The sequence below is a fragment of the Protopterus annectens genome, chromosome 8.part0, assembly GCF_019279795.1.
Source record: "Protopterus annectens isolate FY-2018-M chromosome 8.part0, PAN1.0, whole genome shotgun sequence".
NCBI lineage: Eukaryota > Metazoa > Chordata > Ceratodontiformes > Protopteridae > Protopterus > Protopterus annectens.
Genome location: NC_056741.1, coordinates 645,466,879 through 645,494,603, shown reverse-complemented (window position 1 = coordinate 645,494,603; position 27,725 = coordinate 645,466,879). Strand labels below are relative to the sequence as shown.

At 38.3% G+C, this 27,725-nt stretch overlaps 1 protein-coding gene across 3 annotated transcripts in view; it reads right to left on the bottom strand.

Annotated features, from left to right (window-relative positions):
• Positions 1-27,725, bottom strand: part of LOC122808962 (sodium- and chloride-dependent GABA transporter 2-like) — a 1,071,132-nt gene that overhangs the window by 539,224 nt on the left and 504,183 nt on the right. For all 3 annotated transcript variants that reach the window (XM_044080126.1, XM_044080127.1, XM_044080128.1), the window contains one exon: positions 25,429-25,561. In XM_044080126.1, coding sequence (XP_043936061.1) covers positions 25,429-25,561 — 133 coding nt within the window. The remainder of the gene's footprint in view (positions 1-25,428; positions 25,562-27,725) is intronic.

The following is a 27,725-nucleotide window of genomic DNA, read 5'->3' as shown; positions in this document are numbered from 1 at the left end:
ACTGTTGATTTCAGCTGAATTGCCTACTTTGTGCAGAATTACGTTTCCAGATTTGGGGGACATAAGTTCATAGGTAGGTACTAGGCTATTGGCCCTAGGGCCTGTATAAGCCTAGACAAAAAGGTACCCTGGCTTTCGCCACCCAAGAAAATTATTTTCCTGTGCTCCTGTCAAACAGAGCCACAGAGTTGATCCCCAGGGTTTATTTTCTATTTCCCATCCAGTCATCAAGATTTTTCTTGAAGAGTGCTAATGAGGAGCTTTGTTTGATATAGATAGGTAGTTTGTTCCAGAGTATGGAACGTCTCTGGGACAGGAATCTATCATGTTCTGTTTATTGCAGTGACAAGGTTTAGGTCCCTAGAGCGCGTAGCTCAGAGGGATTGGGATTTCTTTAAGAGGAGCATGTCCAACAGCTCTGGGTTTGACATAGCTTTGTATGTTAGGCAGAGATTGCCTCTGAGTAGGCGATATGTGATGGAGTAAAGCTGGAGTTTTTTGAGACGGTCTGCATAGGGCATCTGTTTGAGGCTGGTAATCCTCTTTGTGAGGTATTTCTGCGGCCTTTCCAGTTGTTGTTGATGTCTTGTGAGGTACATACCAAAAGAGGCGTTGTACTCTATAATGGGTCTAACTAGTGACAAGTAGAGGGGAACAATGACCTCTTTTTTCCTGGATGAGAAACCTTTTGTGATGAGGTGTGCCACATAGAAGGATTTTTTGCTACTGTCCACCTGTGTCCCAAGGTCTCTTATCACACTTTCGGTGTTAAGTAGACTACCACCTATGTGGTAGCTCATGGGCACAGAGTTTTTACCAAAGGGGATGACAATGCACTTTTTGGCATTGAGCTTGAGGTCATGGCTTTGACACCAGGCATCTGTCTCAGTTTGGCCCTTTTGTAAGATGTCCCACATCGTTAGAAGTTTTGATTATGGCTCCTAGTTTGCAGTCATCTGCAAACTTTGTTAACCAAAGACCTCCTGTGTTAGTCTGTACTTCAGAAAAGTAGATACCAAACAGGGGAGGACCCAGGACTGAACCCTGTGGTACTCCACTTGTCACTGGTCTGAAGTCAAATTTGGAGTCTGCTACTTTCACAGTGTGGGTTCTGTCAGTGAGCCAGTTGGCAACCCATCTTGTGCCACAGGGATTTATACCTAGTTTAATGTGTTTATCTATAATTCCAGAGTGGGGGATGGTGTCAAAAGCCTTGGCCAGATCTAGAAAGGCTGTGTGAGCCACCTTACCCTAGTCTACGGCTTTGGTGACTGCTTCAAAGAAGTCAATCAGGTTTAGGAGACATGATCTGCTTTTTACAAACCCGAACTGGGTGGGGTCCAGAGTTTGGAGATTACCAATGTCTTTGTTTATAAGTTCCATGATGATATGTTCCATGGCCTTGCAGACCAGGCTCGTTAGGCTAATGGGACAGTAGTTCTGGGGTCTGTGGTGGATCCCCCTTTGTGGAGTGGGATAACCATTGCTGTGCTCCATTCAGTGGGCACAAAGCTTGAGGTGAGGCTATGACTGAACATGGTGCTTAGGTGGGGTGCCAGTTCATTCTGTAGTTTGTGTAGAATGTAACCTGGGATGTTGTCAGGTCCCATGGTTGCTGTGTTCTTGGCTTTGGAGAGTGTGGTTTTAACCTGTGCAGCCAAGATTACAGGAACTTTGCATTCTTCCGGTATACAGATGGGCTCTTTAGGGGGTGAGAAGGGAGTAAAGTTAGCACTGAACCTATCTGCCAGGATGTTGGCAAAATCAGTTGGTTCTGTATATTTAGTGCCATTGTGCTGTAACTCAGAGAAGATATGAGTGTTGCCATTGAGATTCTTGACATAGCTATAGAATGCTTTGTGGTTGTCTTTGGAATCAGTGGCGATTTTGTTTTCATAACTAGCTTTGGAGGATTTTATGAGGGATCTCAGCTTTTTACTGAGGCTGACTAGGGAGTTCCTCAAATCATGGGATTTTACTCTTTTTGCAACAGTTTCTTTCTTCTGTTGTAGAGTTTGTTTATGGCAGGGGACCACCAGATTGGCTTCCTTTTTTTTGGAGGATAGCATCTTGGTTCTGTTAGGGATAGCACGATCCATGCACTTGTGTAAGTGCTTATAAAGTGCATTTGTGTAGGATTCAGCAGTTGCACCTCTATTGTCCATCTGCATGGGTGTCGTGAAGTTTGTCACTTCTGTCTTAAGAAACGTGAAGTTGGCTTTGGAGAAATTTTTTGCAATGGTTTCCCTAATGGGGGGTGGGGGCGGGATGTGGATGTCTAGGGCAATTAGCTTGTGGTCGGATCTGACCAACAAGGAATTGACCTCTTGTGTGGAACACCGGTCACCCATGTTGGCAATGACCAGGTCTAGGATATTGCTGTCCCTGGTGGGGGTGTGGATAAGTTGATCCAAGGCATTGGAATTTATGAATTCCAGAAAATGTTGAGCAAAAGAGTTGGTACATGAGTAGTTTTCCCAGTTAATGGTGGGGTAGTTGGAATCACCCATTATTAGGGTGTTGTGTTGTACCCTAATATTTTCCAGTGTATCAAGAAATGAGGTGTGGGAATCCTGGGGCATGGTGGGGGATCTGTAGCAAGTTACAATTTGGATTGCAGTCTTGCCCAGAGTTAGTTGCACTTGAATAATCTCGGATGCATTATACTGAGCAACTAGCCTGGAGGTGTGGATATCCTTAATGAATATGGACATGCCTCTGCCTTTAATGTCTCGGTCCAGGTTAGGTGGCCAAAAGATGTGGTATGAATTATAGCCTGGTAATGCATGGGTGCTCTCTGGAGCCTTGAACCAGGTCTCTGTCACTGCACAGATGTCGATGTTCTCCATTTTAAGGAGTGCCTCAAGTGAATGCAATTTGAGGTTTAGACTTCTAGCATTGAGTAGCATTACCCTCAGATTTTGCTTGCTTGTACCTGTTACGGTGGTGAATTTGTCATTTGAACCTTGCCTAAAAAAGGCACTATAGGGGTGGCAAGAGCCTTAGCCAGTATCCAGAATCCCAAGGGTGAAAGGTGCAGGCCATCTCTGGCAAAGCATCGTGGTCCGTCGATCATGTCATCCCAGGCAGACAAATACTGGATCCCCTTAGAAAGACTTAGCCAGTTGTTGAAATCAATCATTTTGTCCTTGTACTGTGATATTCTGGGTGATGCCAGGATGCTAATCAGGTTTAGGGCATACCTGCCTTGCTACAAGATCAGAGAGCTCCTCCATGTCTCTTTTCATGTAGTCCAGGGAGGTACATCTCAGGTCATTCACACCAACATGGACAATGACAGAGTCATATTTGTAGTTGTTGTGGAGTGATCTGAGTGTGTGCATTATGTGGTGGATCCTGGCACCTGACAGTCAGCTGACAGTAACTTTCTCCTTGTTTAGCCTGGTGAGTGGAACATCAGTGTGCCTGACTACAGAGTCACTTATGACTAGAGTGCTGGGTACGTTGTTATGCTTTATGGGCTGTGGTTCAATGGCACACTGAGTTTGTGGGCTATGTGTCATTTGGGTTGTGTTGGGGGGAGTGGAGGTTGCTTGCGTTTCTGCTTTAGAGGTCTCTGTTGCTTGAGCAGATTTTTATTGAGAGCCTCCGCAAATGTAGGTGTGTGTTTTATGTTTCTATGTGTGTGTTTTGGTGGTGTAGATTTTGAAGGACTATGTGATAAATGTGGTGTGGTGTGGTGCAAGTGTTTACCCTCTCCTCTTGACTGTCTAGTCCAGTCTTGGGTGAACAGAGCTTTGTTTCCAGTTTGGCTATATAAGTGCATCTCTCACAGGTTGTAGTGTTGGGTGGTAGGAGAAGAGGGTTGTCTGTGTACATGAGGCAATTGCTGCATTGCCCCAAGATGCCCAGATTCATCTGGTAGACAGGAGAAAACACTGGGAGCTGACCCTTAGACATGCCTGGATAGGTGCTTATTTATTAAGTACTAAAAACTGTTTTCCTCTAGACAAGTGAGTGCTGTAGTAATTTGTAGCTTATTTAGTGGTTACAACGAGTTCTGAACAAGTGCTGTGCTCAAAGAAACAGATTTGAGTGCTAAAACTAAAAAACTGGCTAGTTCTAAGGGAAAATTTGAAGAGCAGACTTTATGGCGCCGGGAATAGTTTAACCCTAGCAAAGCGGCAATGCATAAAGTGCATTTTTTTAATATAACAGTAGCAAATGAGCAAACTGATTTAAACAAATTAACCAATTAACCAATAAAAAGCTAAAAACTGAGCCCCGTTCCAGCAGTCTTCGATCAGACAAGTTTTAACTGCACATGATATTCTTGAATACATATATTAATAAAAATGCATATTAGATAAGAAAAGGCATCTGCAGCCAGCTTAATCTATTCAGTTGGAAGACAGCCTGCAGAAAAACTGGTGGGCTTGAGTTTGCGCAATTTTTTTGCTTGCTGACATTGGGATGGGTTGCTATGTAAAGGTTGTGTTATTGGTATGGGTGGAACGTGTGAAAATTTGTTGTGTAGTGGAGAAATTTGTAATTGGAATAGTAGTTGCATTAATGAACTATGATTTAAAAGCAGATACTATGTTACAATCAGATTTATGAGGATGTGATGTGGCTGGGTGAATTCACTAGGGAAGATGAGGTTGTTGACAACCCCAAAAGCTTTGTGGTTATTTTTGTTGTTGTCTTGTAAATTTCTATGATATGCTTTCTTATCTTTGTTAATTTTTTGCTTGATTCCATAAGGTCCTGTTGGTCTAATAATCAATTGGGGCTGTTTGTGGTGGGTCAGCATTGTCATGCATGGTTGCACGGGTGTTGGCTATATATTTCTAAATTTCACATTTCTCTGCTAGTGTCCTACATGACTATGGAATAACAAAAGATGTATGGCAATATGAGATGGGTAGGTGATTGAACAGTGAGGCTAATAACAGGGGATTGTATTGGCTGGGGGGTTTAAGAATAACAGTCAGTTATCTCTGGATAGAATTAATTTTGATGAAGAGAAGAGGTACTCCAGCAGAGTGTTCTATGCAAGGGTTCCAGACAGAATAATTTAAATGGAGGGGATCTAGGGGGTCTATAAGAAGGGGTAAAGCTGGGTAGCTGAGAGGGGATGGGTCAGTACTTGTGGGTAGAACTGGGTATGAAGGAGAAAGGAAGTACTCCAGCAAAATGCAGGATACTAAGAGTGCTAAGTAAAATTAGTTAAGCTTGGAAAGAGATGTTCTATGGCAGTCAGTCAAACTACAGAGAGAAAGAGGCAAGGGTGTAGAGTATGGAAAATGTTGTGGATTTTGGCAGTGGATGTTGATAGGATGGGTGGAGCTAGCGATAAGTATGCTTTGGTTGCTAGTGCTTTTAGGTGGAGGTAGTAATAGGTAAATAGTGATTGAAACTGCCTGTGGATAGTGCTACAGTGAACAGGCTGGTATGAGATGACTAATTATATAAGACGATGGGAGTGGCTATAAGGTATGAGGTGCAAGGGTGTATATATATCTATATATATATATATATATATATATATATATATATATATATATATATATATATATATATATATATATATATATATTAAGAAATGAACTTCGTGACAATAAAAGCATTCAATGAAATAGTAAATAACACCAACAACTCTTGTAGAACTTTAGCTTGTCTTATTTATTATCAAGACTTCTTCAGAAAGACATGTTTCATAAGTATGAGCAACCATTTTCACTTCCTTTATATAGATTAGTTCTAGCAGGCCATTTAAATTAACAACAGTTCCTTTCCAATAGAAAAGTGTGAACAAGCAGGGTGCTGTGTGCATTTTCATTCACATTACAATTGCAGTTACATAAGGCAAATTGGTCAGACAATAATAGCCTTGTGGTACCGTGTGCATACTAAAAGGGATAGTGTGCAAAAAGGGATCGTGTGCAAAAAAGGGGATTGTGTGCAAAAAGGGACTGTGTGCAAAAAGGGACTGTGTGCAAAAAAAAAAAAAAAAAAGGGTTGGGGGGGGGTTACCAGGAAAGATGACAGTCATGCTGTGATGATTCTAATATAAACACATAACTTATGAGTGTTTGCCTCCAAAGGTAAGTAAAGAAGGGAACGGAGGAAGGTGGAGGAGTCAGGTAGAGAGTCCTAATATGCTTTGGCATCGGTGTGTGTGTAGAGAAATGTGTGGGTATGCCACCTGATGGGGGAGTGGGAGGAATGCGGTGTACGTGACCACCACGACAACAACGAGGACAACAACAATACAAACCGTAGGACACCGGACAGTGCGATCAATCAAGAAAGGGTTCATCAGACCCCACAAATCAACGACCAGTCTTCCAACAACAGCACAAGTAGCAACAACAATGTTTTTTTATCTTCAGCAGGACTCACAACCAGAACCAGGACTTATACCAGGTTCAGACCTGGGGGTAATGAACGAAACTGGAACCACAACACCAACAATATTGAGGGAAGGAGGGGGAACAACAATCACAGGGGAAGGAACGGGATACAGTACTAGTATTACTGGGGTGGACCACCCTGATCACCCTCCCCATTCACTGATACCAGCACCTGATAGCACTGACTTCAGGTCTCCAGCAGGGGTAGGTGACATCTTTAACCTCACCACACGAGATTTCTCGGAAAGCCATCATAAGGTACTGAAGAAAGGCTTTTCTTTCATCCCGGCGCAGAGAGCCAACACGGCGGATGTTATCCTGGACCTCAAGTGCTACCTGAGAAAGTTACAACTAAAATTAGATATACAACAATATGAAGAGGAAGAAGATGAGGAAAGCTCCGAAGATAACAACAGACCCCTTACCATGAAGAGCCTGTACACTCCTGCACTCTCCAACACACTGAGCCTCTTTGTGAGTACCTGCGAAAGGGATATCAGGAAACTCCTTTCTGATAAGCCCTCAGCAAAGTGGCACAACCTGAACAGGGAAGAAACACAGGCTTGGAAGGAACTGAGTCAGGACAAATCCCTACGGATCATGAAGGCTGACAAGGGATCCGGGATAGTAGTGATGGAGCAGGAGAGATATATCCGAACACTTGAAGCATCCCTCATGAATAACCAGTTCTACAAAAAGGTCAACATCAACCAGGTACAACAGAACTTTAAACAAATTGACAACCTACTGTTGGAACTGTACCTCAGGGATGAGATCTCTCAAGACGAAAAAGACTTCATGCAGGTCATGACACCCAGCCTTGGAAAATTTTTCAGAATCCCCAAGGTTCACAAGAACCCTGAAAATCCACCTTTCCGCCATGTGGTATCGAACCGAAGGACAAAACAGAAAAGATTTCACAATACGTGGACCACATCCTTAACCCCATTGTACAGAACAGCAAATACTACATCAAGGACTCCTGGGCTTTTCTAAATGACATCTTCAAACTAAGGCTGGATGGAGGGGAATATTTACTGGTCACCCTAGATGTAGAAGCACTGTACACAAACATCCCCCACGCCAAAGGACTGACCCTCACCAGACAGTACCTGAACAGGCACTCCAACCTAAGCGGGACTAAGATTAATACTGTATGCAGGTTAACAGAAGCAGTATTAAGAAATAACTTCTTTCAATTCAACGGGAAGATTTACCACCAACAGAAAGGGGTAGCCATGGGGTCCAAAATGGCCCCAGCATATGCAAACTTAGTCCTCAGTGCCTGGGAAATGGATAAGGTTGAATCACTACCCGGTTCAACAACACCATAATGTACAGGCGTTATATTGATGACGTCTTTTTGTCTGGAAGGGGGACAGACTTTCTCTGAGCAATTTTCTGGAAACCCTTTTCCAGAGTCTGGACTTCCTGACCCTCACAGTAGGACATATCAGAACCACCACTCAATTCCTGGATATCCACCTCACTATAGACCCGGAAAGTGGACAGTTTGATTCCAACATCTACCGCAAGCCCACTTTCTGGAATAACTATCGAGTTCAGCAGTCAGCATCCCCATTTCATGAAAGAATATTGTAAAAGGACAATTCATCCAGTTATCCAGACTCCTTTTTAGGGACGAGGTTTTCATCAAGGAAGTTTTTTACCTCAAACTTGTTCCTAGAAAGAAAATACCCAGAGTATCTAGTGGACAACTTGTTCCAAGAGATCATACAGCACAGACACTCTAGGTACCCACCAATCCTGGAAAAGGGATTTACAGCATGGGCACAGTACAGACCGAACAAAAGGACTGGGTGTCAAGTTTCCCCCTTCCAATTTCCACCGATATGTTTGGAATTAGAGGGGTCCTCACCAACAATTGGGACATCTTGGGAGGAGAAAAAGGTCTGACAAAGTTACTTGGGACATCCCCAAACTTCTGTTTCAAACGAACCTCTTCTTTTGGTGGTGCTCGAGAGGAATAAAAGCCCATCCCCACAGAGCGAAGTATCGACAGAACCTGGAATGTCTGACTGCGGCAAGTGTGTTGCCTGTGTACACATACGAAAAAGCAACAATGTCACCTTCCCGCACTGCAACAGAACTGTCGGTCTACATGACCACTATGACTGCAACACAAAAATGTAGTCTACTGTGCTTTCTGCGAACACTGTGGGAATTTCTATATCGGCAAAACGAACAGGAAGCTGAGTAGCCATATTAAAGAACACACTGCAGCAATACACAAACAGGACAGTTTGAATGCCTTGGCTAAACACAGTACTATTTGCCCAAACTTCACAGGATTCAAATTCACAGTGCTGGAAAAATAACAGAATTTGTAGGGGACATGGACACATTCCTGCAAGTCCGGAATTAAAATGGCAGATAGAACTGAGAGCTGATGTCTATCCAGGTCTCAACGAGACACTGAACATTAAATGTGCACTTAAATGGTATAGAGATTGAAATGTGATAGGGTTTGAAGAACTGTGCAAGAGGGTTTGAAGAATTGTGCAAGTAGATTTAATGTGTTTATGGATTTACAACTGTGCAAGTGAATATAATGTGTTTCCTCTCTCTCTCTCTCTCTCTCTCTGACTTTTGACTCCCACCCCCTGCACACATGTTCCCACTCTCTCTCCTACTTTTGACTCCCCATACCCCCTACACACATGCTCCCAATCACCAGGCTAGCCCCGCTGACCCCACCAACTATACCCCCGTCTCACATTTTCACGCAGCCATTCAAGGGGTGATACCATCCAAACCAGCCCACAGGTGGTACCATCTGCACTGACAGTCTTCTGGGGACACTGTTATTCATAGGCTCCTTGTCATGGGCCCCCTAACAGCCCCTCAAGTCCACACCGCATTCCTCCCACTCCCCCATCAGGTGGCATACCCACACATTTCTCTACACACACACCGATGCCAAAGCATATTAGGACTCTCTACCTGACTCCTCCACCTTCCTCCGTTCCCTTCTTTACTTACCTTTGGAGGCAAACACTCATAAGTTATGTGTTTATATTAGAATCATCACAGCATGACTGTCATCTTTCCTGGTAACCCCCCCCCCCAACCCCTTTTTTTTTTTTTGCACACAGTCCCTTTTGCACAGTCCCTTTTGCACACAGTCCCTTTTGCACACAATCCCTTTTGCACACGATCCCTTTTGCACACGATCCCTTTTGCACACTATCCCTTTTAGTATGCACACGGTACCACAAGGCTATTATTGTCTGACCAATTTGCCTTATGTAACTGCAATTGTAATGTGAATGAAAATGCACACAGCACCCTGCTTGTTCACACTTTTCTATTGGAAAGGAACTGTTGTTAATTTAAATGGCCTGCTAGAACTAATCTATATAAAGGAAGTGAAAATGGTTGCTCATACTTATGAAACATGTCTTTCTGAAGAAGTCTTGATAATAAATAAGACGAAAGCGCTAAAGTTCTACAAGAGTTGTTGGTGTTATTTACTATTTCATTGAATGCTTTTATTGTCACGAAGTTCATTTCTTAGTTAAAATTTCTTCTCTTCGTTCAATTTTTTTGAGTGCGGTTAATTTTATATATATATATATATATATATATATATATATATATATACATTTTTTTATGCTTTTGCATATGTCAGTGAATTTCATGTAAAATATACAGTTATTTTCCCACACTATCGACAATATATATTATACTCCTGCAGTTTAAAATATTCTTTCATGCCTATATATTTCTCAGTTTACTATTGTTTGTTCGAACGGCAAAACATTTGCCATTCGAAACAACAAAAAGTAAACCCGAAATTAAACATTCCAACCGGCCACAATGTCATCCCAAATAATCGACACATTTGAGTTGACATTGTGGCCGAAACCATCACGTGATAGCCATATAGGAGCTTGACATATCAAGTTTTTGCAGGGGGCAAGCCCCCCTGCGCCACCCACCCCCCTACTAATATATTCTAACTCTGAGATCACACTACAGTGGGGATATGGATGGATTTCTAATCCCCATTGTACCGCAATCTCCATGCAAATAGTCGTATACACTTATGCAAATGCACTACTGCATTCGCATAAGTGTGTTCGACTATCCCATCCATTTATGTTTTGTGAACGACATTCTGATTTTTGGCAGCACAGAATGTCATTCGCACAAACCATAGTAAACCATATTTCTCCCTACAACAATGAAAATCTTACAGAAAGTCCCAATGAATCCAACCGCAGAATCAAGTGAGAAAAAAAATTATTTTATGACAGGAGTAGGTGCTTTTGGCAAAAGATTACAAGGCTTTCAGAAGGCAAAAGCATTTGGAACCCAATCCAGACAATCACAGCAGTATTACAGAGATTGATAATGTTTCTTATAATAATCTGTGTTCACTGTACAAACATAAATCAGTCTTTGTGTTATTATCCTAATTACAGCTTTAGTTTAAAAAAATTAGCAATCTTAAAACGCTACAGTCACCACAGCAAACACCAACCAGAAATGTTATTCATCTGCAAATCAACACAGAACATCCAATACGAACAGTTCATATGACAAATGTACCCCTTTTTAGTATAATTACACAGCTTTTTTGAACAGACACAGGATCTTATCTCAATCCTTGAATATAATGTAATTTTTTTCTCCTTTGGGTTTCGGTTAGCTGGTAGTAAAATACTCCAATGAACTAGCTTAACGTTTATTCATTTTGTTGCGATTTGTTTTAGGTGATCAATTCTCAGGCTGAAAAATCACTCCCCCACCCAATTATTTCTTACTTCCCCATTTAACAATAATGTCAGCTAGTTCCTACTATTCTGCCAGAATAATTTAACAAGCTCATTAACGTATGAAGCTATAGTACTCACTCCTTAAAACTTGACCTTCGACTTTCACATGGTGAGCTTGCCCGACTGCAGCATGTGCAAAATTCTGAGGCCATATTCTGACTTGTGCTTCCAATTCCAACCACGTTCTGCTGTGCTGTGAAATTTGTACAGGCTACTAGCCATGGATGGGTAGATGTTTAAAATTTGGCCTTAACCTTATGGGACCCTACATGATCTGGATCCAGTCATTTTAAACACATTTTTAGTCCTTTGTTCCATGGATGTTACTCAGATGAATCTTCTCAATTTCTCCAAATAATATTTCTATCATACTTTGGAAAGCATTTTAGAAGTTAATGCGTTAAGGGCTCGAGTATCTGATTTATCTACACCCTGTGAGAGGGGGGTTTGTGTCTATCCAGTTGTCAAATCTTGCACAGCCATGAATCCAACAGCATGTCTTTCAGTAGGAAAAAAAAAGAACCAGGGCAGTATAATATACTGTTCTGCTAACTCAGACATATAAACTGTAAAGGCAGAGATGAATCAATCATTCTCTGGTATGTTGAATACCTCACATAACTGTATTTCTTTTACATTACGTACAGAACAAACATAAATGGATAATGAGGTGTACATGCCAAATGGGAACCATGTGATTATAGAGAAGGAGAGAGAAATTTCAGGATCCCACTTATGACAGTGGCATGGATGTATATTTAGAGATCTTAATGGTAATGTCTAGTGTGAGCATGCAAGGAAACATACCGCTTTATTTTTTAGTATCCAGTGACAGGGTTGCTTGTGTGGTAATAAAGATGTCTGTTGGAGAGACTGTAGTGTAGTTCAGCCCTCGTTAATACACATCTTATGGACTTGTGGATCTGTAAGAAACATTAAAGAGGACCTCTAGAAACAAGTAATGATCATACCTGAGCCAGACATAAAGATCTCCATGTCCCTTCTTTGATTCTCTGACATTTCATCAGAACATATAGATAATCAAACAAGGTATCTAGTAAACAACAGTATACTGGCTTCTAAACACTGAATAAAATACATATGTATGGGAAGTTCTTAACCCCTGTCTATAGTGCACTGAAGAGATCTCATATTCATCATTTATGAGATCATTGCTTCCTTACATTTGAAATAAAGTTAGGTAGACAGCTTGCATATAGCTGATAGAGTGAAATAAGACTTACTGTGTGTGCATTTCTTTGGCACCTTAATGCATACAACTTCTGGAATCCCATGTTTTGATCATCCTTAAATAACAAACATATTGGATTTTTAGCATTAAAGACATTCATTATTTATATATATGTATATATAACTAGGTAGGCCTAGGTGAACCTATGGGCTTACAATGCTATTTAGACCTATGCCTTACCCTCAGAATCCATTTCCATTTCCTAATTTTTCTAACAAAAAACAAGTCTCCACCTCTACCACACTGTTTCTACAACAATCTCTAACCCTAAACACAAAGAATGGCTTGGAAAGCATTGTACATGCTTAGCCAATATGTTTGTTCTTTAGTAATAAACTTGCAGTAGTTACAGTGTTCACAAGGGAAAGTCCCTAATTTACTTTTGGGCTTCAACTTAATATTATTTGACTTGTCACAAAGGAAAAGATTTTTATTTTTTTATTATTTGTAAGTTCCTGTATGTAACTTCCTACCAGTTGTTGTGTGCATGTGTTGTTAACACCTCTGTTGTTAACACCTTCCAGTTATTATTTATTATTTTCCTAATGTTACAGCTATCATTTGTATAAGTAGTAACAAAACTCAGCCTATCTGATGAAAGAGAAACTTTCTTGATGCCTTTATTATGAGAATAATCATATGTTGTTTGTACCGGTAACTCAACATCTTTCAATACCTGCATCCTGATTGTTCTTACTAAATTTGCATCGTATTGTCTATCTAAGAATAGACATTCCAATTTGTCTGCCTCGATTTTAATGAACTGACTTTTGACTACATAATTATACATATATGCATATTGCTCTATCGTAGCAGTAACGGAGGATAGTATTCCTTTTTCTAAATAAATTAAACTTAAAAGAATTTTTCCTTATATCCAAAGTAACATCCAGAGAGTTAAAAGTTATTCATATCATATGAGACTTCTGCTGTTAAGAGAAGAAAGGTGGTGGTTTCTAAAGTAATTCTTGAAACCATAAAGAGGTTTTTACACAGAAATCTTTTCAGTTGCCCATTTTAATTAGCACTAGCTAGGCCTTAGCTTGAGGGGTAATTGGGGCCTGCATGTGCATTTTGGTAACTTAATTATGGCACCCGTGGATTATTAGATATTGAAAATATATATTATAAATCTTGTGATACCACACATAAGGAAATCATAAATCTCATCTTTAATGCTCAGGTTCATTATATATAAATAATGAATGTCTTTAATGCTTTTCATTATACTCAACTAGGATCGCTTGTTTGTGTGTTTCAGTAAAGGATATTAAATTTTTAACTCAGCTGTGGACTACCTACTATTTTATTACTTTGTAGTATGTATTTTAAAGTTCGATTTTTATTAGTGAACTCGGTGCGTAACATATTTCAAGGAGTGAACATCACACCCTCCACACTGCAAACTTTCTGCTTGGTTTGTTTTTAACCCAGTAAAGGTTGCATACTGGTTTTTCTGAGACTTCCAGGGATACCATGGATTTTTCTTTTTGTAGTTAGCTGATTATAATGGACAGTGCAAATATAAGAGCTGCATCCATTATCTTTATGACATTCCATTCAGCAAAGTTAACTAGCTGATTGCAGGGTTTATTTCATGTATGCACACAGCAACAATAAGGGAAAGATAGATAGATAGATAGATAGATAGATAGATAGATAGATAGATAGATAGATAGATAGATAGATAGATAGAGAGATAGCAACTGTGTGTGCACAGACATACGACAATTTTGTGCACACAATAAAGAAAGGTACACCCCTTCATAGTGGTTCTTGTACCTTTCCACTTTCATCTATAAATTAATTACAGTACTGCATATTTCCCTCTGTAATAGAGACAGTATGCAAAAAAAGTGGGAACTACATCCTATGGTGTAAAACCTTTCAAGGAATCCTCCATGTCATTATTACCCACACTTTAAAGAACTCTGCCACACTCTATCCTGCTTTCTCCCTATAAGCTTGAAAGCCTAAAACAGAGCATGACACTGCACTGTGATTTACACCAACCCTCCAAATACAGATGTTTTTCTTTTAAAACTTGCTCAGTAGAGTTTTAGTCTGTGGTACATATGCTGGTTAGGACATTTGAAGTAACAAATACTTCTGGTCCAACACATTTAATTTAATCAGTACATATACCTCAATAATGGCATGTGGTAATTGCTCTTAGTTTTATTTCAGTCTGTGCTAGACCTGTATACTGACTTGCAGACATGATTATTTCAATAGGAAGAATATGGAACTATCACTAATGGGATTTTCTTGTAAATTTACTAAAGTGTGAGAACTTGAAAGAGAGAGACAATACATTCTTGAATGGACAACAAATAAACATACTCAATATGGGACAGTCAGTCACACAAATTGTACTAAAGGTGTTGTGGGAAATATACAAATCTCCTCAAGGGCATGCAAGTATTCCAGCTCACTGGCTTTTGAATGCACAACATTTTATTTATTGTTATATGTCTTTATTAATGCACTTAGGTCAATAAAGCCTAATTCTGCAAGGTCTAGATATGACATGTATTAAGCTGAGTCTATTTAATATCTGAAGGCAGTGACTATCACCTTGAGACTATAAAAAAAATCTACCATGGTTAAGAAAAGTCCTCCTTTTATACAACAGTAAATTACATAACTGATCTCAAAATGAGCTAAAAGCCAAACATGCAGAAATTTCTCCTTTAGCAGATACTTAGCATTACCTGACTGCCCTTAAAGAAATAGTGCTATTTGTATACTAGTCACATCACACAATGGCACTGGCAAAATGTTAACACCAAAATATTTAGAAATATAGCAGTTTTCACAACATTCAAATCAGATACATCATTCAATACCCCAAAATGTTATGCAGTTCCTGTCCCAGCTGAACACAAATGGAGCTATTTGTGACTTGGACAATCTTTCAAACTATAGACAGAAAGGAGGGTCAGTGTTGATCACAACTTAGCAGATAGTAAAATGCCAGAGTGGAATGCAGATCAAAAAGCCACAAAGCAGTGTTACTAAGGCCATAAGTAATATTTCATATTGTCAGTCAAAACAATTTTGTTGCTAATAAGTTATAATGTATACTGTACTTTTATATATGTGATATTGTGTACTGTTTGTCCAAACGCTTCCTTTAATGGCATGTTATGCTTTATATTGTACTGTTACATGACCGTCATGTAACAAGTTCTGTCAAAATGTAAATGTTTGTGTTTGAAGCACCCAAGTAATGGTTGAAAAGGATTACAGGACCAGTGCACCCACTCAGTTACAAAAATGCAGTAATAAAATAAATAAAAATAAAATGACAGTGTAGTACAGTGTTACTGTGTCCTGAAAATTATGCACAACTTTATCACTTACCTTTCCAGAGCTGGCCAGTATACCAGCCATCTCAACTTATGACAATGAAATCCCTTCTTTGAGTCAGAGGTATTAATAGTCAGGACAGAGTTTATGGAAGCAAAACAAACAATATTCAGTTCCTTCTGAAACATTATACCTCCCTTAACTGACACCATGTCTACCTTAATACTGTGTTCTATAAAGACAGAATTGCTTTTGTGGCATCTCATGCTATGGACATTCTTAATTCTTATCACTGTTCTACACTGTCCAAAGGCAATACTGACTTTATTGTCTGAATCTTTGCACTCTGATGTGTTTAGACTTAAATTATTTCTAGTGCTGTCTTTTTATTTAGACAAATATAATTCTTAGCTCTATAATTTTGTGTTTCTACTTCATTTCAGCATTTAGGAATGTATCCTTCATTTCTTAGACTAAAGTTTCTTACAAGCTTCCTTCACTACAAACCTGGCCTCAGCATCTTGCTGTATTGCTTTCTTTTGTGATTCAGACATACTATATGGCTTTCAATAAATATTCACTCCCAGAGTTGTTTCTTTATTATATTTTAGTTTTCCTTCCAGGCAGATCTAAAAGACTTTCTTATTTCTGGCTAAAAATTATAGCACCTCTTGCCTATGTGTCTTAGATAAGCACTCCCCTATCTAAATAGTTGGACTGGGTTCCTTCCTTGACAGTACTTTTCCTACCATAGTGCTGTAACTCACAACTGATGATTCAGCTTCTTTCCACACATTGATGTGATTGATAAAAGAAAAGTAGGTCAAACCTATTCGCTTGACTTTATAATTTACCTTTTTCATTTAATATTTCCAACGTTTCAAAGTGACCTTCCCACTTGGCTAAAAAATTATTTTCTGCTGATAACATAAGTACTTTGACTTTGTGTCCTGATTTGAATTGTCTCCTTTTAGCATTTCTACATTTCCTGTGTTTTTAACATGTCCTCTTCTCTTTTACTATGGGTATCACCAGTCTGAGTTTTTCTTATATTTTATTGTAGTGCTTTATAATTATTTTTCAGTGGTCTTTTCTCTTCTCCTCAGGTCATTCTAGCAATATCAAGTAGACTTCTTTGATGTCCACCGCACAAGAGTTCAAGTGATATAACCCCCACTAATGCCATGGCACCTCACTTATTATTCAAAATAACTAAAGAGAATCCAGATAACATAAAGGTTTTGCTGATCAATACTAGGAGCCTTAATAGAAAACTTAACTCACTAGACACTCCTTAACCTGGAAAATCTCTCTCTCTCTCTATACATATATATATATATATATATATATATATATATATATATATATATATATATATATATATACACACATCCAAGTCCACCACACTGTACAAGTGCACTAAAGTTGGGAGCATCTTGATATTCATTAAACAAAGTGCCACTTCCAGACTCAGACAGGAGAATGACCTGAAACTCCTCTATGTCCAGTTTACCATTAATTTATCATCAATAAAACACCATATCACATCAACCATAGGAGTCCCTCTGTATAGCCTCTGGCATATACCTCCTACCTGATGAGTATGGAATCTCTATGCGTCAAGCCAAACACCATTATCTTAGGAGGCTTCAACTACCCCTCTATAAATTGGTGTACTTATACATCCCCTAACATGTATGTCCAAAGATTTCTAATACAAACTCTCTGGACCAGTTAGTCCGCACCCCAAATAAAGGTGACAAAATCATGGACTTGGTCCTTACTAATATGGGGTAGCTCTGCTCCATACCAGTTGTAACTCCCTCCCTAGTCAAATCAGACCATAAATCAGCCACGTTTACTATAAGACTGAAGCCAAAAGCATCTTCTAATAACTGAGTATTCAGAAATTATGCTAGGGCTACTTAAACTGAGTGATGTCCTGGCTAAGTTCAATATCACCTCTCAACTTGATGACCCTATTGCATATGCTGAATCCTTTACTGTCAGATTTTACTCTCATGTAAACAGCTGTAGAGAGGCATCTTCCCCATCCAAAGTAAATACAATGCCAAATTTAAAAAACAAACCCCTGTGATGGAACTCAAATATAAACAGGCTGTAAAATAGAAGAAAATTGCACGTAAAAATAAATGTAACTCCCAACATGCCAAAATGCTCTTGCTAAACTTAGCAGAGAACTGCAGTCCCTGATCAAATCAACCAAAACCAGATACGAGGTAAAAATAGCCATCCAGGCTAAAGACAACTCCAAAGCCTTATTTAACTATGTTAGCAACCTCAAAAGTGATGCCCAGCACTGCACAGAGATAACAGTAAATGATACCACCAACTCATAGCCAGAGGACATAGCCAGTCTACTAGGAGATAAATTTAGCTCAAACATCAACCCATCTTTCCCCATAATTTCTAGATCACATACCTGTATCTTCACCACCCCCCAAATCACCCAAGAACAAGTCCTCAAGGTACTGTCCAATGTCAGGAACACTACTTCTATAGCACCCAACAACATACCAGGATGCCTACTAGTTAGCCTGAAACAGAACCTTTCAATCCTCCTACAGAGAGCATTTAGTGCCAGACAAATGCAGGACAGCAACAGTCATCCCCCTGCACAAGAGTGGGGCTTAAACGGACCCAGGTAATTATAGACCCATAAGTTTGAATAGCCTTATCTGTAAGGTTATAGAAAGGATCATTATGGACTTAATAAACAAGAACATAGGCAACCTATAAACATTTGACTCAAGCCATTTCATTTTTGTCAAGGGCAGATCCTGCCTAGTCAACTGGCTGACTTCTTTGAGAAGGTTACTGAAGCAATGGATGAGGGAAAATCTGCACACACCACATATCTAGATCTGACTTGGGCATTCAACATCATTCTGCATTCAGATATGGTTAATAAACTCTTACAGCTAAATGGCATTCCCTATGTAAATTAATGAATAGGAAATTTCCTCACAAATAGAACCCAGGAAATTAGGGTAGGCAGCTCCATATCAATGGTGCATCACAGGGCTCTATCCTTGAGCCACTCCACTTTGGCATTTCTTTCTAGGAGTTCAAAGCCAATATTAATGGCTGATGTCTCACTAAGTTTACTAATGACTGTAAACTTGGTACCATTAATAACTCCAGAGAGGACACCAAGATCCTCCAAGAGGGACCTTCCCATGCAAATAGGTGGTGTCAAAGCCATACACTAAAACTAAATGCCAATAAATGTGTAATAGTATCCATCAGCAAGCACAATGTCCCCTGCAACTATCAAATTGACAGCATATCCCTGAGAATGTATCCAGTAGTTAGGGACCTGGGCACCTATGTACAGAGTGAAATGTCCTTCACACACCATGAATCCACTATTCTAAAAAAAATATTTCTCATTATGCAGCTTATTAATAAATGTATAGTGTCCAGGTCCAGAGATGTGACCATTCCACTGTATTCAGCACTTATTAGTCTGATGACTGAGTATAATGCCCCTTTTGGCATGTATCTGTCCAAACACATGACACAAATTAAATGCCCACAGTATTTTCTCACCAAGACAATCAAGGGTTTAAATCATAGAATTGGGGGTTGGGACAATGATTAAGGTGTTTACCTCAGAAACAGAAGATAGAGGATCTAATTCTCACCTTTGAGAGAACTTGGATAGGCTTAAAATGACCAACAAAGGTAGCTAGTGTAGCACTCACCTATGAACCTATTAATCACAAGTGAAACTCTGATTACATGGTTGACATAATGCTTGACATGTTTACATCATACATACAAGGTGCAGGTTTGACTCTGGTATATTGTTATTTCCTAGGCTTGTAATAGCCTGTAGACTGACAGCCTAGTATATATCTATGAACCTGATAGCTGTAATTTTTGCACGACAAGGTCTAGGGACCTGAATTTTCTCTGTGACTTAAACAGAACATATTGGAGAGATAGACACTTGTCCAGAGACTGCTCTTCCTATGGAACAGGCTTCCCATCCATGTGAAGTTGAGTTTGTCTATTACCTGATATAAGTGCAATCTAGACCAGTGGATGGAGAATAGGAAATTTACACTAAGCCTGGAACCCATGTCCTTTATGGATACAGGCAGCTTATAAATGCCTGGCCTTTAATGTCCTATTTGTATACAGGACATCATTATTCTTTTGGGAAAACTTAGCTAGGCTTAGAAAGGCTCCCCAGGTCTCTAGCCTAGTAACAATCTATAAACACTACACTTATCATCTCAAAGCCTTGTCCCTGTTCCTGGTACCATGCATGTTGCTGAGGGTTGACGTCTGCCTCACATACAGAGTCTCAGCAGATACTATCCTTTCAGACCTACTGCTCTTTTACAAGTCCACTGGTTGCATAAACACCCACTCAAGGGATTTTAATATCTTCTGCAACATAAATAGAACATGTTGGTGGGACAGATATGTATCACAGAGAATTCTATTTCTTTGGAATAATCTTCTTCCCTACAAAAAAAAACCTATAAAGTACTTCTCTTACTCTACTTAAATGTAATCTGGATGAATCAATGAGAAACCCCAAATTCATCCCTGGATTAGCAACCTTGTCACTTATGGAAAGGGGTAACATGTAACTCCTTTAACTGCTATGAGTTACTCATATTTAAAATTATATGGACTAAAAAAGCTTTCATGGAAATGCACGGCTAGACTACTAAAGATCATTCAGGGTCAATAGCCTAGGAAGAAACTACAAAAGATAACTATGCAACATCCCAGTTCTTACTATTTGTTTCAATAATGTTATTAACATAAATTTCAATGTTTTATTGAACTTCTCTTACAAGCCATTAGTTTATGGCTTGTCAGGTGATATTTTCAACTATTTAACCTGAAAACACTGGCAGAATTTCTGCATATCCCTGACATGAAGAGTTAATAATATCTACTTTCGAGAATAATAATGCCAATTCTTCAGATACAGCTTCTAGAAATGTTGCTGTATAGTCTATTATGAGCAAGAAGTAATGATATCCACTTCATTTTACCAGTGGTCCAATAATATCCACGATGATGCATTCAAATAGCACATACATAACAGGCAATGGAATCAAATGATTCATGAAGCTAGTCTGCAGAGATGATTTCTGACATTCTCAGCAGGACAAACAGAATTTTTCTGTTCTGTTTATAATTCCAGGACAATAAAATCTGGCTAATGCTCAGGCCTTAGTTTCATCCATTCCCAAGTTATCTCCAAGTTTCTGACTATGAATATATGGCAATGTGTAAGTTTCATAATGAATATTCTGTAAGGCTTCAGTACTAATAAATGGTATGCAATTTTCTCTTTGCCCTTACTCACTTTATATAGAATTGTTTAGTTCTAAGTGTAAAAAGTAGGTTAATCTTGTTCTTTATCACCTCCATCTGTCACTTCTATAGTCTATGTTGCTCTCATAAAGGTGTCACCTTCCTGTTGAGCATTTCTGAAGTTGATATGGCTCATTTCTAGGTCTGCTAAATTTCTTTCTCTTCATTCATTTGCTCTAACATTGAAGGTTCATCTTCTTCTCTAATATACTCCAGTATAAGTTCTTCTATACCTAAGTCTTCATTTGCATATGGTAGCGCTAAATAAAAATTGTCTTCAGTTTTATTTTTTCCTCACTCAAAAACCTGTTGCCCAGAGTTCCCCTTTACTTGGGTTTCCTGTTTTAAACAGACATTAATCATTTTAGGACTGATAACAGTTCACGTTTCACATTTCTTTTCCGTTTACTACACTAATAAATGATTTCTTACCAACTTAATTATCATTTAAACTACACATCTGCAGCTTAGAATTCCTAATTTTTTGAACTCTGTGCATTCAGTTTGGCAGAACGTTTATAATTATCCTTAGGCTGTATATTTTTCTAACCTCCTAAATTCATTTCTTTGGATTACACCACTTTAGTAGGAAATGCTTTCATTTCAGTTCTTCTTGTCATTTCCTTTTCCTGCCTTTCAACACTTTCAGGTTGTAATATTTTATTTTGTAACTCTTTTTCTTATACTGGCTCTATTCCTGCAGACTGCTCTGCTGTAATACACACATCTACAATTTCTAAATCTTATTGTGCTTCACTACTTATCTCAGGTTCACTATCTGAAGTTTCACTTAATTCATCTTCTTCTTCCTGAAACTCCTGACCCAACTATGAAGTTGTTGTTGTAGACTCTGAATGATCCTTTATTCACCTAGACCAACCCACTTTAGGCCAATATTTCTATGTTTTTTCATCAAATTTCCACCCTTGGCTGATGGAGACCTCCTCCCTTCTTGTTTATCCCTTATCCATAGATAAGGACCCATCTCTGACTATTGCACAATGACAGTCTCCAATAAAAACCATAGTCTTTCAGTACAATGAGCCTCCCCCTTGACACTCTATTGGCTCTGATACACAGTAAAGTTAACCTCCTCCTTCAGACTCTAACACATCTACTATGGCTAAGAAAAGCCCTCCATTTATACAAGAGCAAATTTCATAATTGGTTTTATAACAGTCATTAGTTCAAAACACACTAAGTTTCCATCTGGCTATTATAAAGCATTATTTCAATGTTGTCAAAGGATCAGTACTATTTACAGTTACTTATCACTAACTGGCATTAGTAATGCTTTAAAGCCAAAATATTTCGAGATATATCATTTTTTTACAATATGTACCTGACACACAGCATTCAGTACTCTAAAATGCTACTATGTAAGTATTAGAACCTTGGTAATGTTAACTTGCTTACTGGCTGCATAAAAATTTAGAAATAAGTAGACATGCAATCTTTTTTTGAAAATCAAATGCAGTACAGTGGGAGACAATCATTCTTATAACTATATATTCCAGTTTAGCTACAATACTATATATTCTAGTTATATAAATAAAAATAAATAGGAAGACCATCCCTCAACAAAAGTCATTCATAAGATGTGAACAAAGTTTGCTGACTCCACTACAAATTGGAATAAGTAAACTTTGTTTAACTCTCATAAATGACTTTTGTTAAGGGGCAAGGCTTTATTCATATTATTGCATGCTGTAAGGATGATTGTCTCATACTGCATTGCATTTATTAAGGATTGCATGTGTTATTTCTCCATTCTTAGGCACCCAGTAAACAAGTTAACATTACCAAGGTTCTGTTACAGTTCATCAAGTCAATTTGTGCTTTCCTGAAAAGCTCCTTTCGATGGCACAGTTTTCATTCATAGATAAGAAACATCTGAATTAAAAAAAAAAAGTTTGTAGCTCATTGTGACAAGTATAAGTAGTGCCTCAGGCTTCAGTGATTATTTGAAAATGTTTTTAATTTTTTTATTTTGATGTTTGACTGGGAATGTCCATCTGAGCCGAGGCCCATTTTTGGCAGAGGCCAGGGGGAAAAGTCCCTTACACCAGTTAATATTTCATATCAGTAAAATGCAAAGCTTACATACAATCTGAAAACAAAATACAAGACTTACATACAATCTGATAATAGAGTAATTACCAGAGTAGAATACAAAGCTTATAAACTATTAGATAACAGAATAACTAACAGAGTGATAAACTGAATATATTTTAACATGATTTAAATATAAGCATATGTACAGTGTGAAAGATAGAGCAAATAGCCCTTGTGAAACATTTGACATACAGTAATTGGCTGAAAGTGGGAAAGAAAGGAATTACAATTTCGGTGTACCATTTGAGTGACTGAGTGAGTACCTAGGTAGTCTTGGTGTAGTGTATCAGCATAAGTGAATCATACATGAGAAAAGTAGTCTAAGGGAGGTAATAGTATTGCAGGTAGGTAGTAAGGGCATAGAGAAATGATAGAATGCATGCTTTTACCAGTTCACATCCGGATGGTCAGTTATCATGGTTCCATATGGTTAGCCTTCTAGATGAGAATCAGAAAGAAGATAGAACAGAAAAATATATGCTATTTGTACTGCTTCAGATACTTTTGTATTACTTGTGTTCAATCATTTCTAGCTGTTCTAAGGACAGAGTTGAATTCCCTAAGCACACTAGGTACATTACAGGTAATTACTTGTTTTGTTTCAGGGGAGTAAAGAGAATTATCCCAATAAACACAACGGCTAATGTTTTCAATTTGGTAATGATTAGTACCATATTAGGAAATCCCATATTTGTTTTAATTAAAACATATAAAAAGAAGCACAATATTTGACATCTTTTTTAAGTATACAAGTTAACTATACCACCAGTTTCATACAGAAAGAGAAATAATTTCAAAAGCAGTGACTTTGGAAATGTAAAATATTCACCATAACAGAAAAAAGAGAAAACAATCTGTTTTAATTTTGCATGAGTGCAAACATAAGTAGCAATAGTCATAAACAAAGGATAGTATACATCAGAAATCTAGTACTGTATCCACCTAAGCACTGCATTAAAATAGTCCAATAACTACCCATGTGGGCAATTCTCGACAACAGATACTAGAGTAAATGGCACGTGCCCTGCAGATTACCTACATTTGTGTCATTATATACCCAGATACTGTCCTTTTCCTAGTCTAGTCGTGGGAGACTTCTGCAACACTTTAACACCGGGATGGTAGCTTGTATTTCTTTCCCAAGGCAATACCTACTGCATTTTATCAGACTTTTTAAAGACCATAGTTTGTTAGAAGTCATAAAAGTCCATACCCCTAACAATATTATTTATTTATTTGGCATTTGTTTACCAGGAAAGTCCAACTGGGTCATGCGGTATCAATTTTCAGTAGAGGCCTTGGGAGAAAAGCTCTAGATATATATGGTTATGAAAATGAAAAACTAGACAGACATAATAAAGTCATAACCTTCAAGCACAAATATGAAAACAACACATTACCTTGTCAGAATGAAAACTTAACAGACATAATAAAGTCATAACATTCAAGCACAAAATTTGAAAAACTACACATTAGTTTTTCAGAATAAAAACTTAACATACATAATAAAGTCATAGTGTTCAAGCATAAATTATATGGAAAGCCTGATAATAGGAAGATGCAGCATTATTTACATAATAGATGATTATCATAATGATTATTAATATTCTAAAGGTCATGAAATATGGTAACAGATTGTATTGGTGAAGGCATAGGATAGTACGGATAGAGAAGGGTAGGGTGTGATAGAGGGGATAGTAGGAATAGATGTGGAGTAGGTATGAGTGTAACCTCAGGGGAGTATGTGTAGAGGAAGGGAGGTTAGGGTAAGTTAGTAATGGGGATAGAGAGAGTAGAGGTAGAAAAAGGTATAAGAGTAATATAGAAGTTTCATCACTTCTTTCTGTTTTTTTCAGTGCAACAGTTCTGCAATTTAAAAGAAAGGAGTTTTCCTGCTCTTAACTAGACATAATACAGGATCTGTCAAGTCAAAGGCTACGTCATAATATACATCACACAGATTCTGCTGCTTAAGCACATCTTGATTCTTCTTATGCACAATGTCTAATGGGTCACCTACACCAAAGAGATAGTGGTATACATTTACCATATGGTTCCCATGATTTGAACTAGGAATGCCAGTTATGGATCTATCATTGCTTCTTCTTTTTAACCCAATTATAAGTACATAAGTACATATAAGTGCATTATCCTAAGAGTAATAATGATGAAGCAGTATTGTTATAAAATGGGAAATGTTTACCTTTCCACTGGATTTGATACCCTTTATTGTACAGAGGTAACAGATTATCCAAGCAAGGAGAAGGCACAGTGCTAGGTCCCAGCGCAAGTTGCCAGGGGAGTCAATTCCATCCGAAAGTTGTAGAACACGATTCCTTGCAAAAGACAGAAAAAGAGAGCATTTGTATTTATTCTATGTGATGAAGGACCAAAACAACTCTTTATAGTTATTTGTTTTCTTATGATTTTGGTAAGTCTCTTTTTGTGGGTGGGGTCTTTCTATAAATATGATAAGGGCCCGTATCACCTCAGTCCTCCTCACTGTTTATCAGGCTGACTTTCAATGCTGTCCAAGGAGAGCCCTCTCCTATTCAGGTCCACCCAAGAACAACCAGAAGCCCTCAAGCAGCAGTGCTCTGTTTCATGAGCCCTCAAGACTGGTAAAAAGTTAAGGTGGTACTTATGTATTATCGTAACCAGGAGCGAAATGTGTCACAACTCGCTAAATAATGGCAATGTAGCTCGCTAAATAATGGCAATGTAGTAAAAACATGTTAACTGAGACCGATTTTTTACTGGTATGTAACATCTTAACTTGCTGAAATACAGAAAATAATATCAATTTAATATAAGTGCTGTGTCAATGTCACTGTACAAGTATCACTTAACAGGAAATATGGTCAAAATGCCTCTATTTAGAGGTTGCATTAATACCGTTAATACCGGAGAGTGATTGTTTCCCTTCACAGGAACACAGCTATCCGTTTTTTTTTTAAGATTGACGGGCAAAATCTGTTTGGGGGGGGGGCTTATCCTTATTTTGAAGGTGTGTGAAAATTTCTGTGTGCGTGGTGTGTGTACGCAAATGTGGAACAGCTGTAGTAAGGATATAGCTATCGGGAATACGTTTCTCACCTGGCAGGTTTTCAGAGAGTGCAGCTGGTGACTTATCTGGGCATCCTTTGCTTCTGGATAATAAATCTGTCACAGCACATAACTAGAAGGAGAAACACATTGTTTTTTAGGAACAGACCAAATTAGGAGGTAAAGTATATGGACATTCTGCGAGTGCGAAAATTTATGGACAGTTACAGCTATATGTTCATTGCCATAATTACTTATGTACATAGCGGCAGTTGCAGTGTTACAAGGAACACGATCTCTATGACATACTTTGCGAATTTTTATTACAACAAAACAAAAAAAGATCTGTATCATTTTATTGGACCGCCACACACCAGGAATCACGCAGCTAACCTTCGTTGTTCAATGATTGTGGGCAAAGATAATGGTTGGGGGGGGTGGCAAAGAGCCAAAGCCAAGGGAATGTTGTACATTTTACTTGAATTCAGTTAATAAAATATTTCCTATATGTTATATGCCTTAAGCTAAACTGAAAATGCATTGAAGTTTTTTCATAAAGTGGCTTTCATGATCTGGTTGCGTTAATACGTAAGCACCATTAAGGCTATCATCTGCCTGAACCTGTCATGATTCTCTTATGCTTTTCCCCAAGATGCATGGATGTGCATGATATCAGCATATTCCAGAGTGTATATGCAGATTGCCTTCAGTGTGTAGATCCTGAATGTCTCAGTTGCCCTCTCTTGTCTATGGCAAGGACAACAGTGGATGGGGAGAGAAATATCATTCTCTGAGAGAGAGGCACTACAATGACATTTAGCTCTTTATGTGTTTCCTGTCCTCACTCTGGTCAACGGCATCATGCATTTACATTTTGCCTACAAATAGCTGAAAATCCAGTTAATAAGCACCACTTCTTGCAACAATAATATTGTATATTTTCTCTTATCCCCTGTTTTTTGATTACCTTTATACAAAGAATGTAGGCAGAATTCCAGATCTCTGATCAATAAATATGAAATATGATATACCACACACTGTCAAAAAGTATTGATAAATGTTAAGATATTTTATTTATAGAAAAATAATGGAACTGAAATACTAATACCACCGCAAACAAATTCAAAGATTCTGCTGACTAGTATGACTCTTCTCAGTTTCAAGTAACAATCCGTAAATCCAGAGAACTTCATTGACTTTTCAATCATGTTAAATCCTAAACTTCCCATAAATCGAAGTGTATAAATGACCTGACTATTATGAATGTATCTACTGTCTTCTTCCATCCATACAATGAATGCCATTAAAAATACTGTGTGTGTACTGCTACCACCTAACCAGTCTGTATAAAACATTCTACTCTGTGTATTACTAATCAATAGGAAATTGTATAAAAATTGTATATACATTTTTGTACACTGTTTTATTATTGTAAATATTATTTTGCTGCAAAAA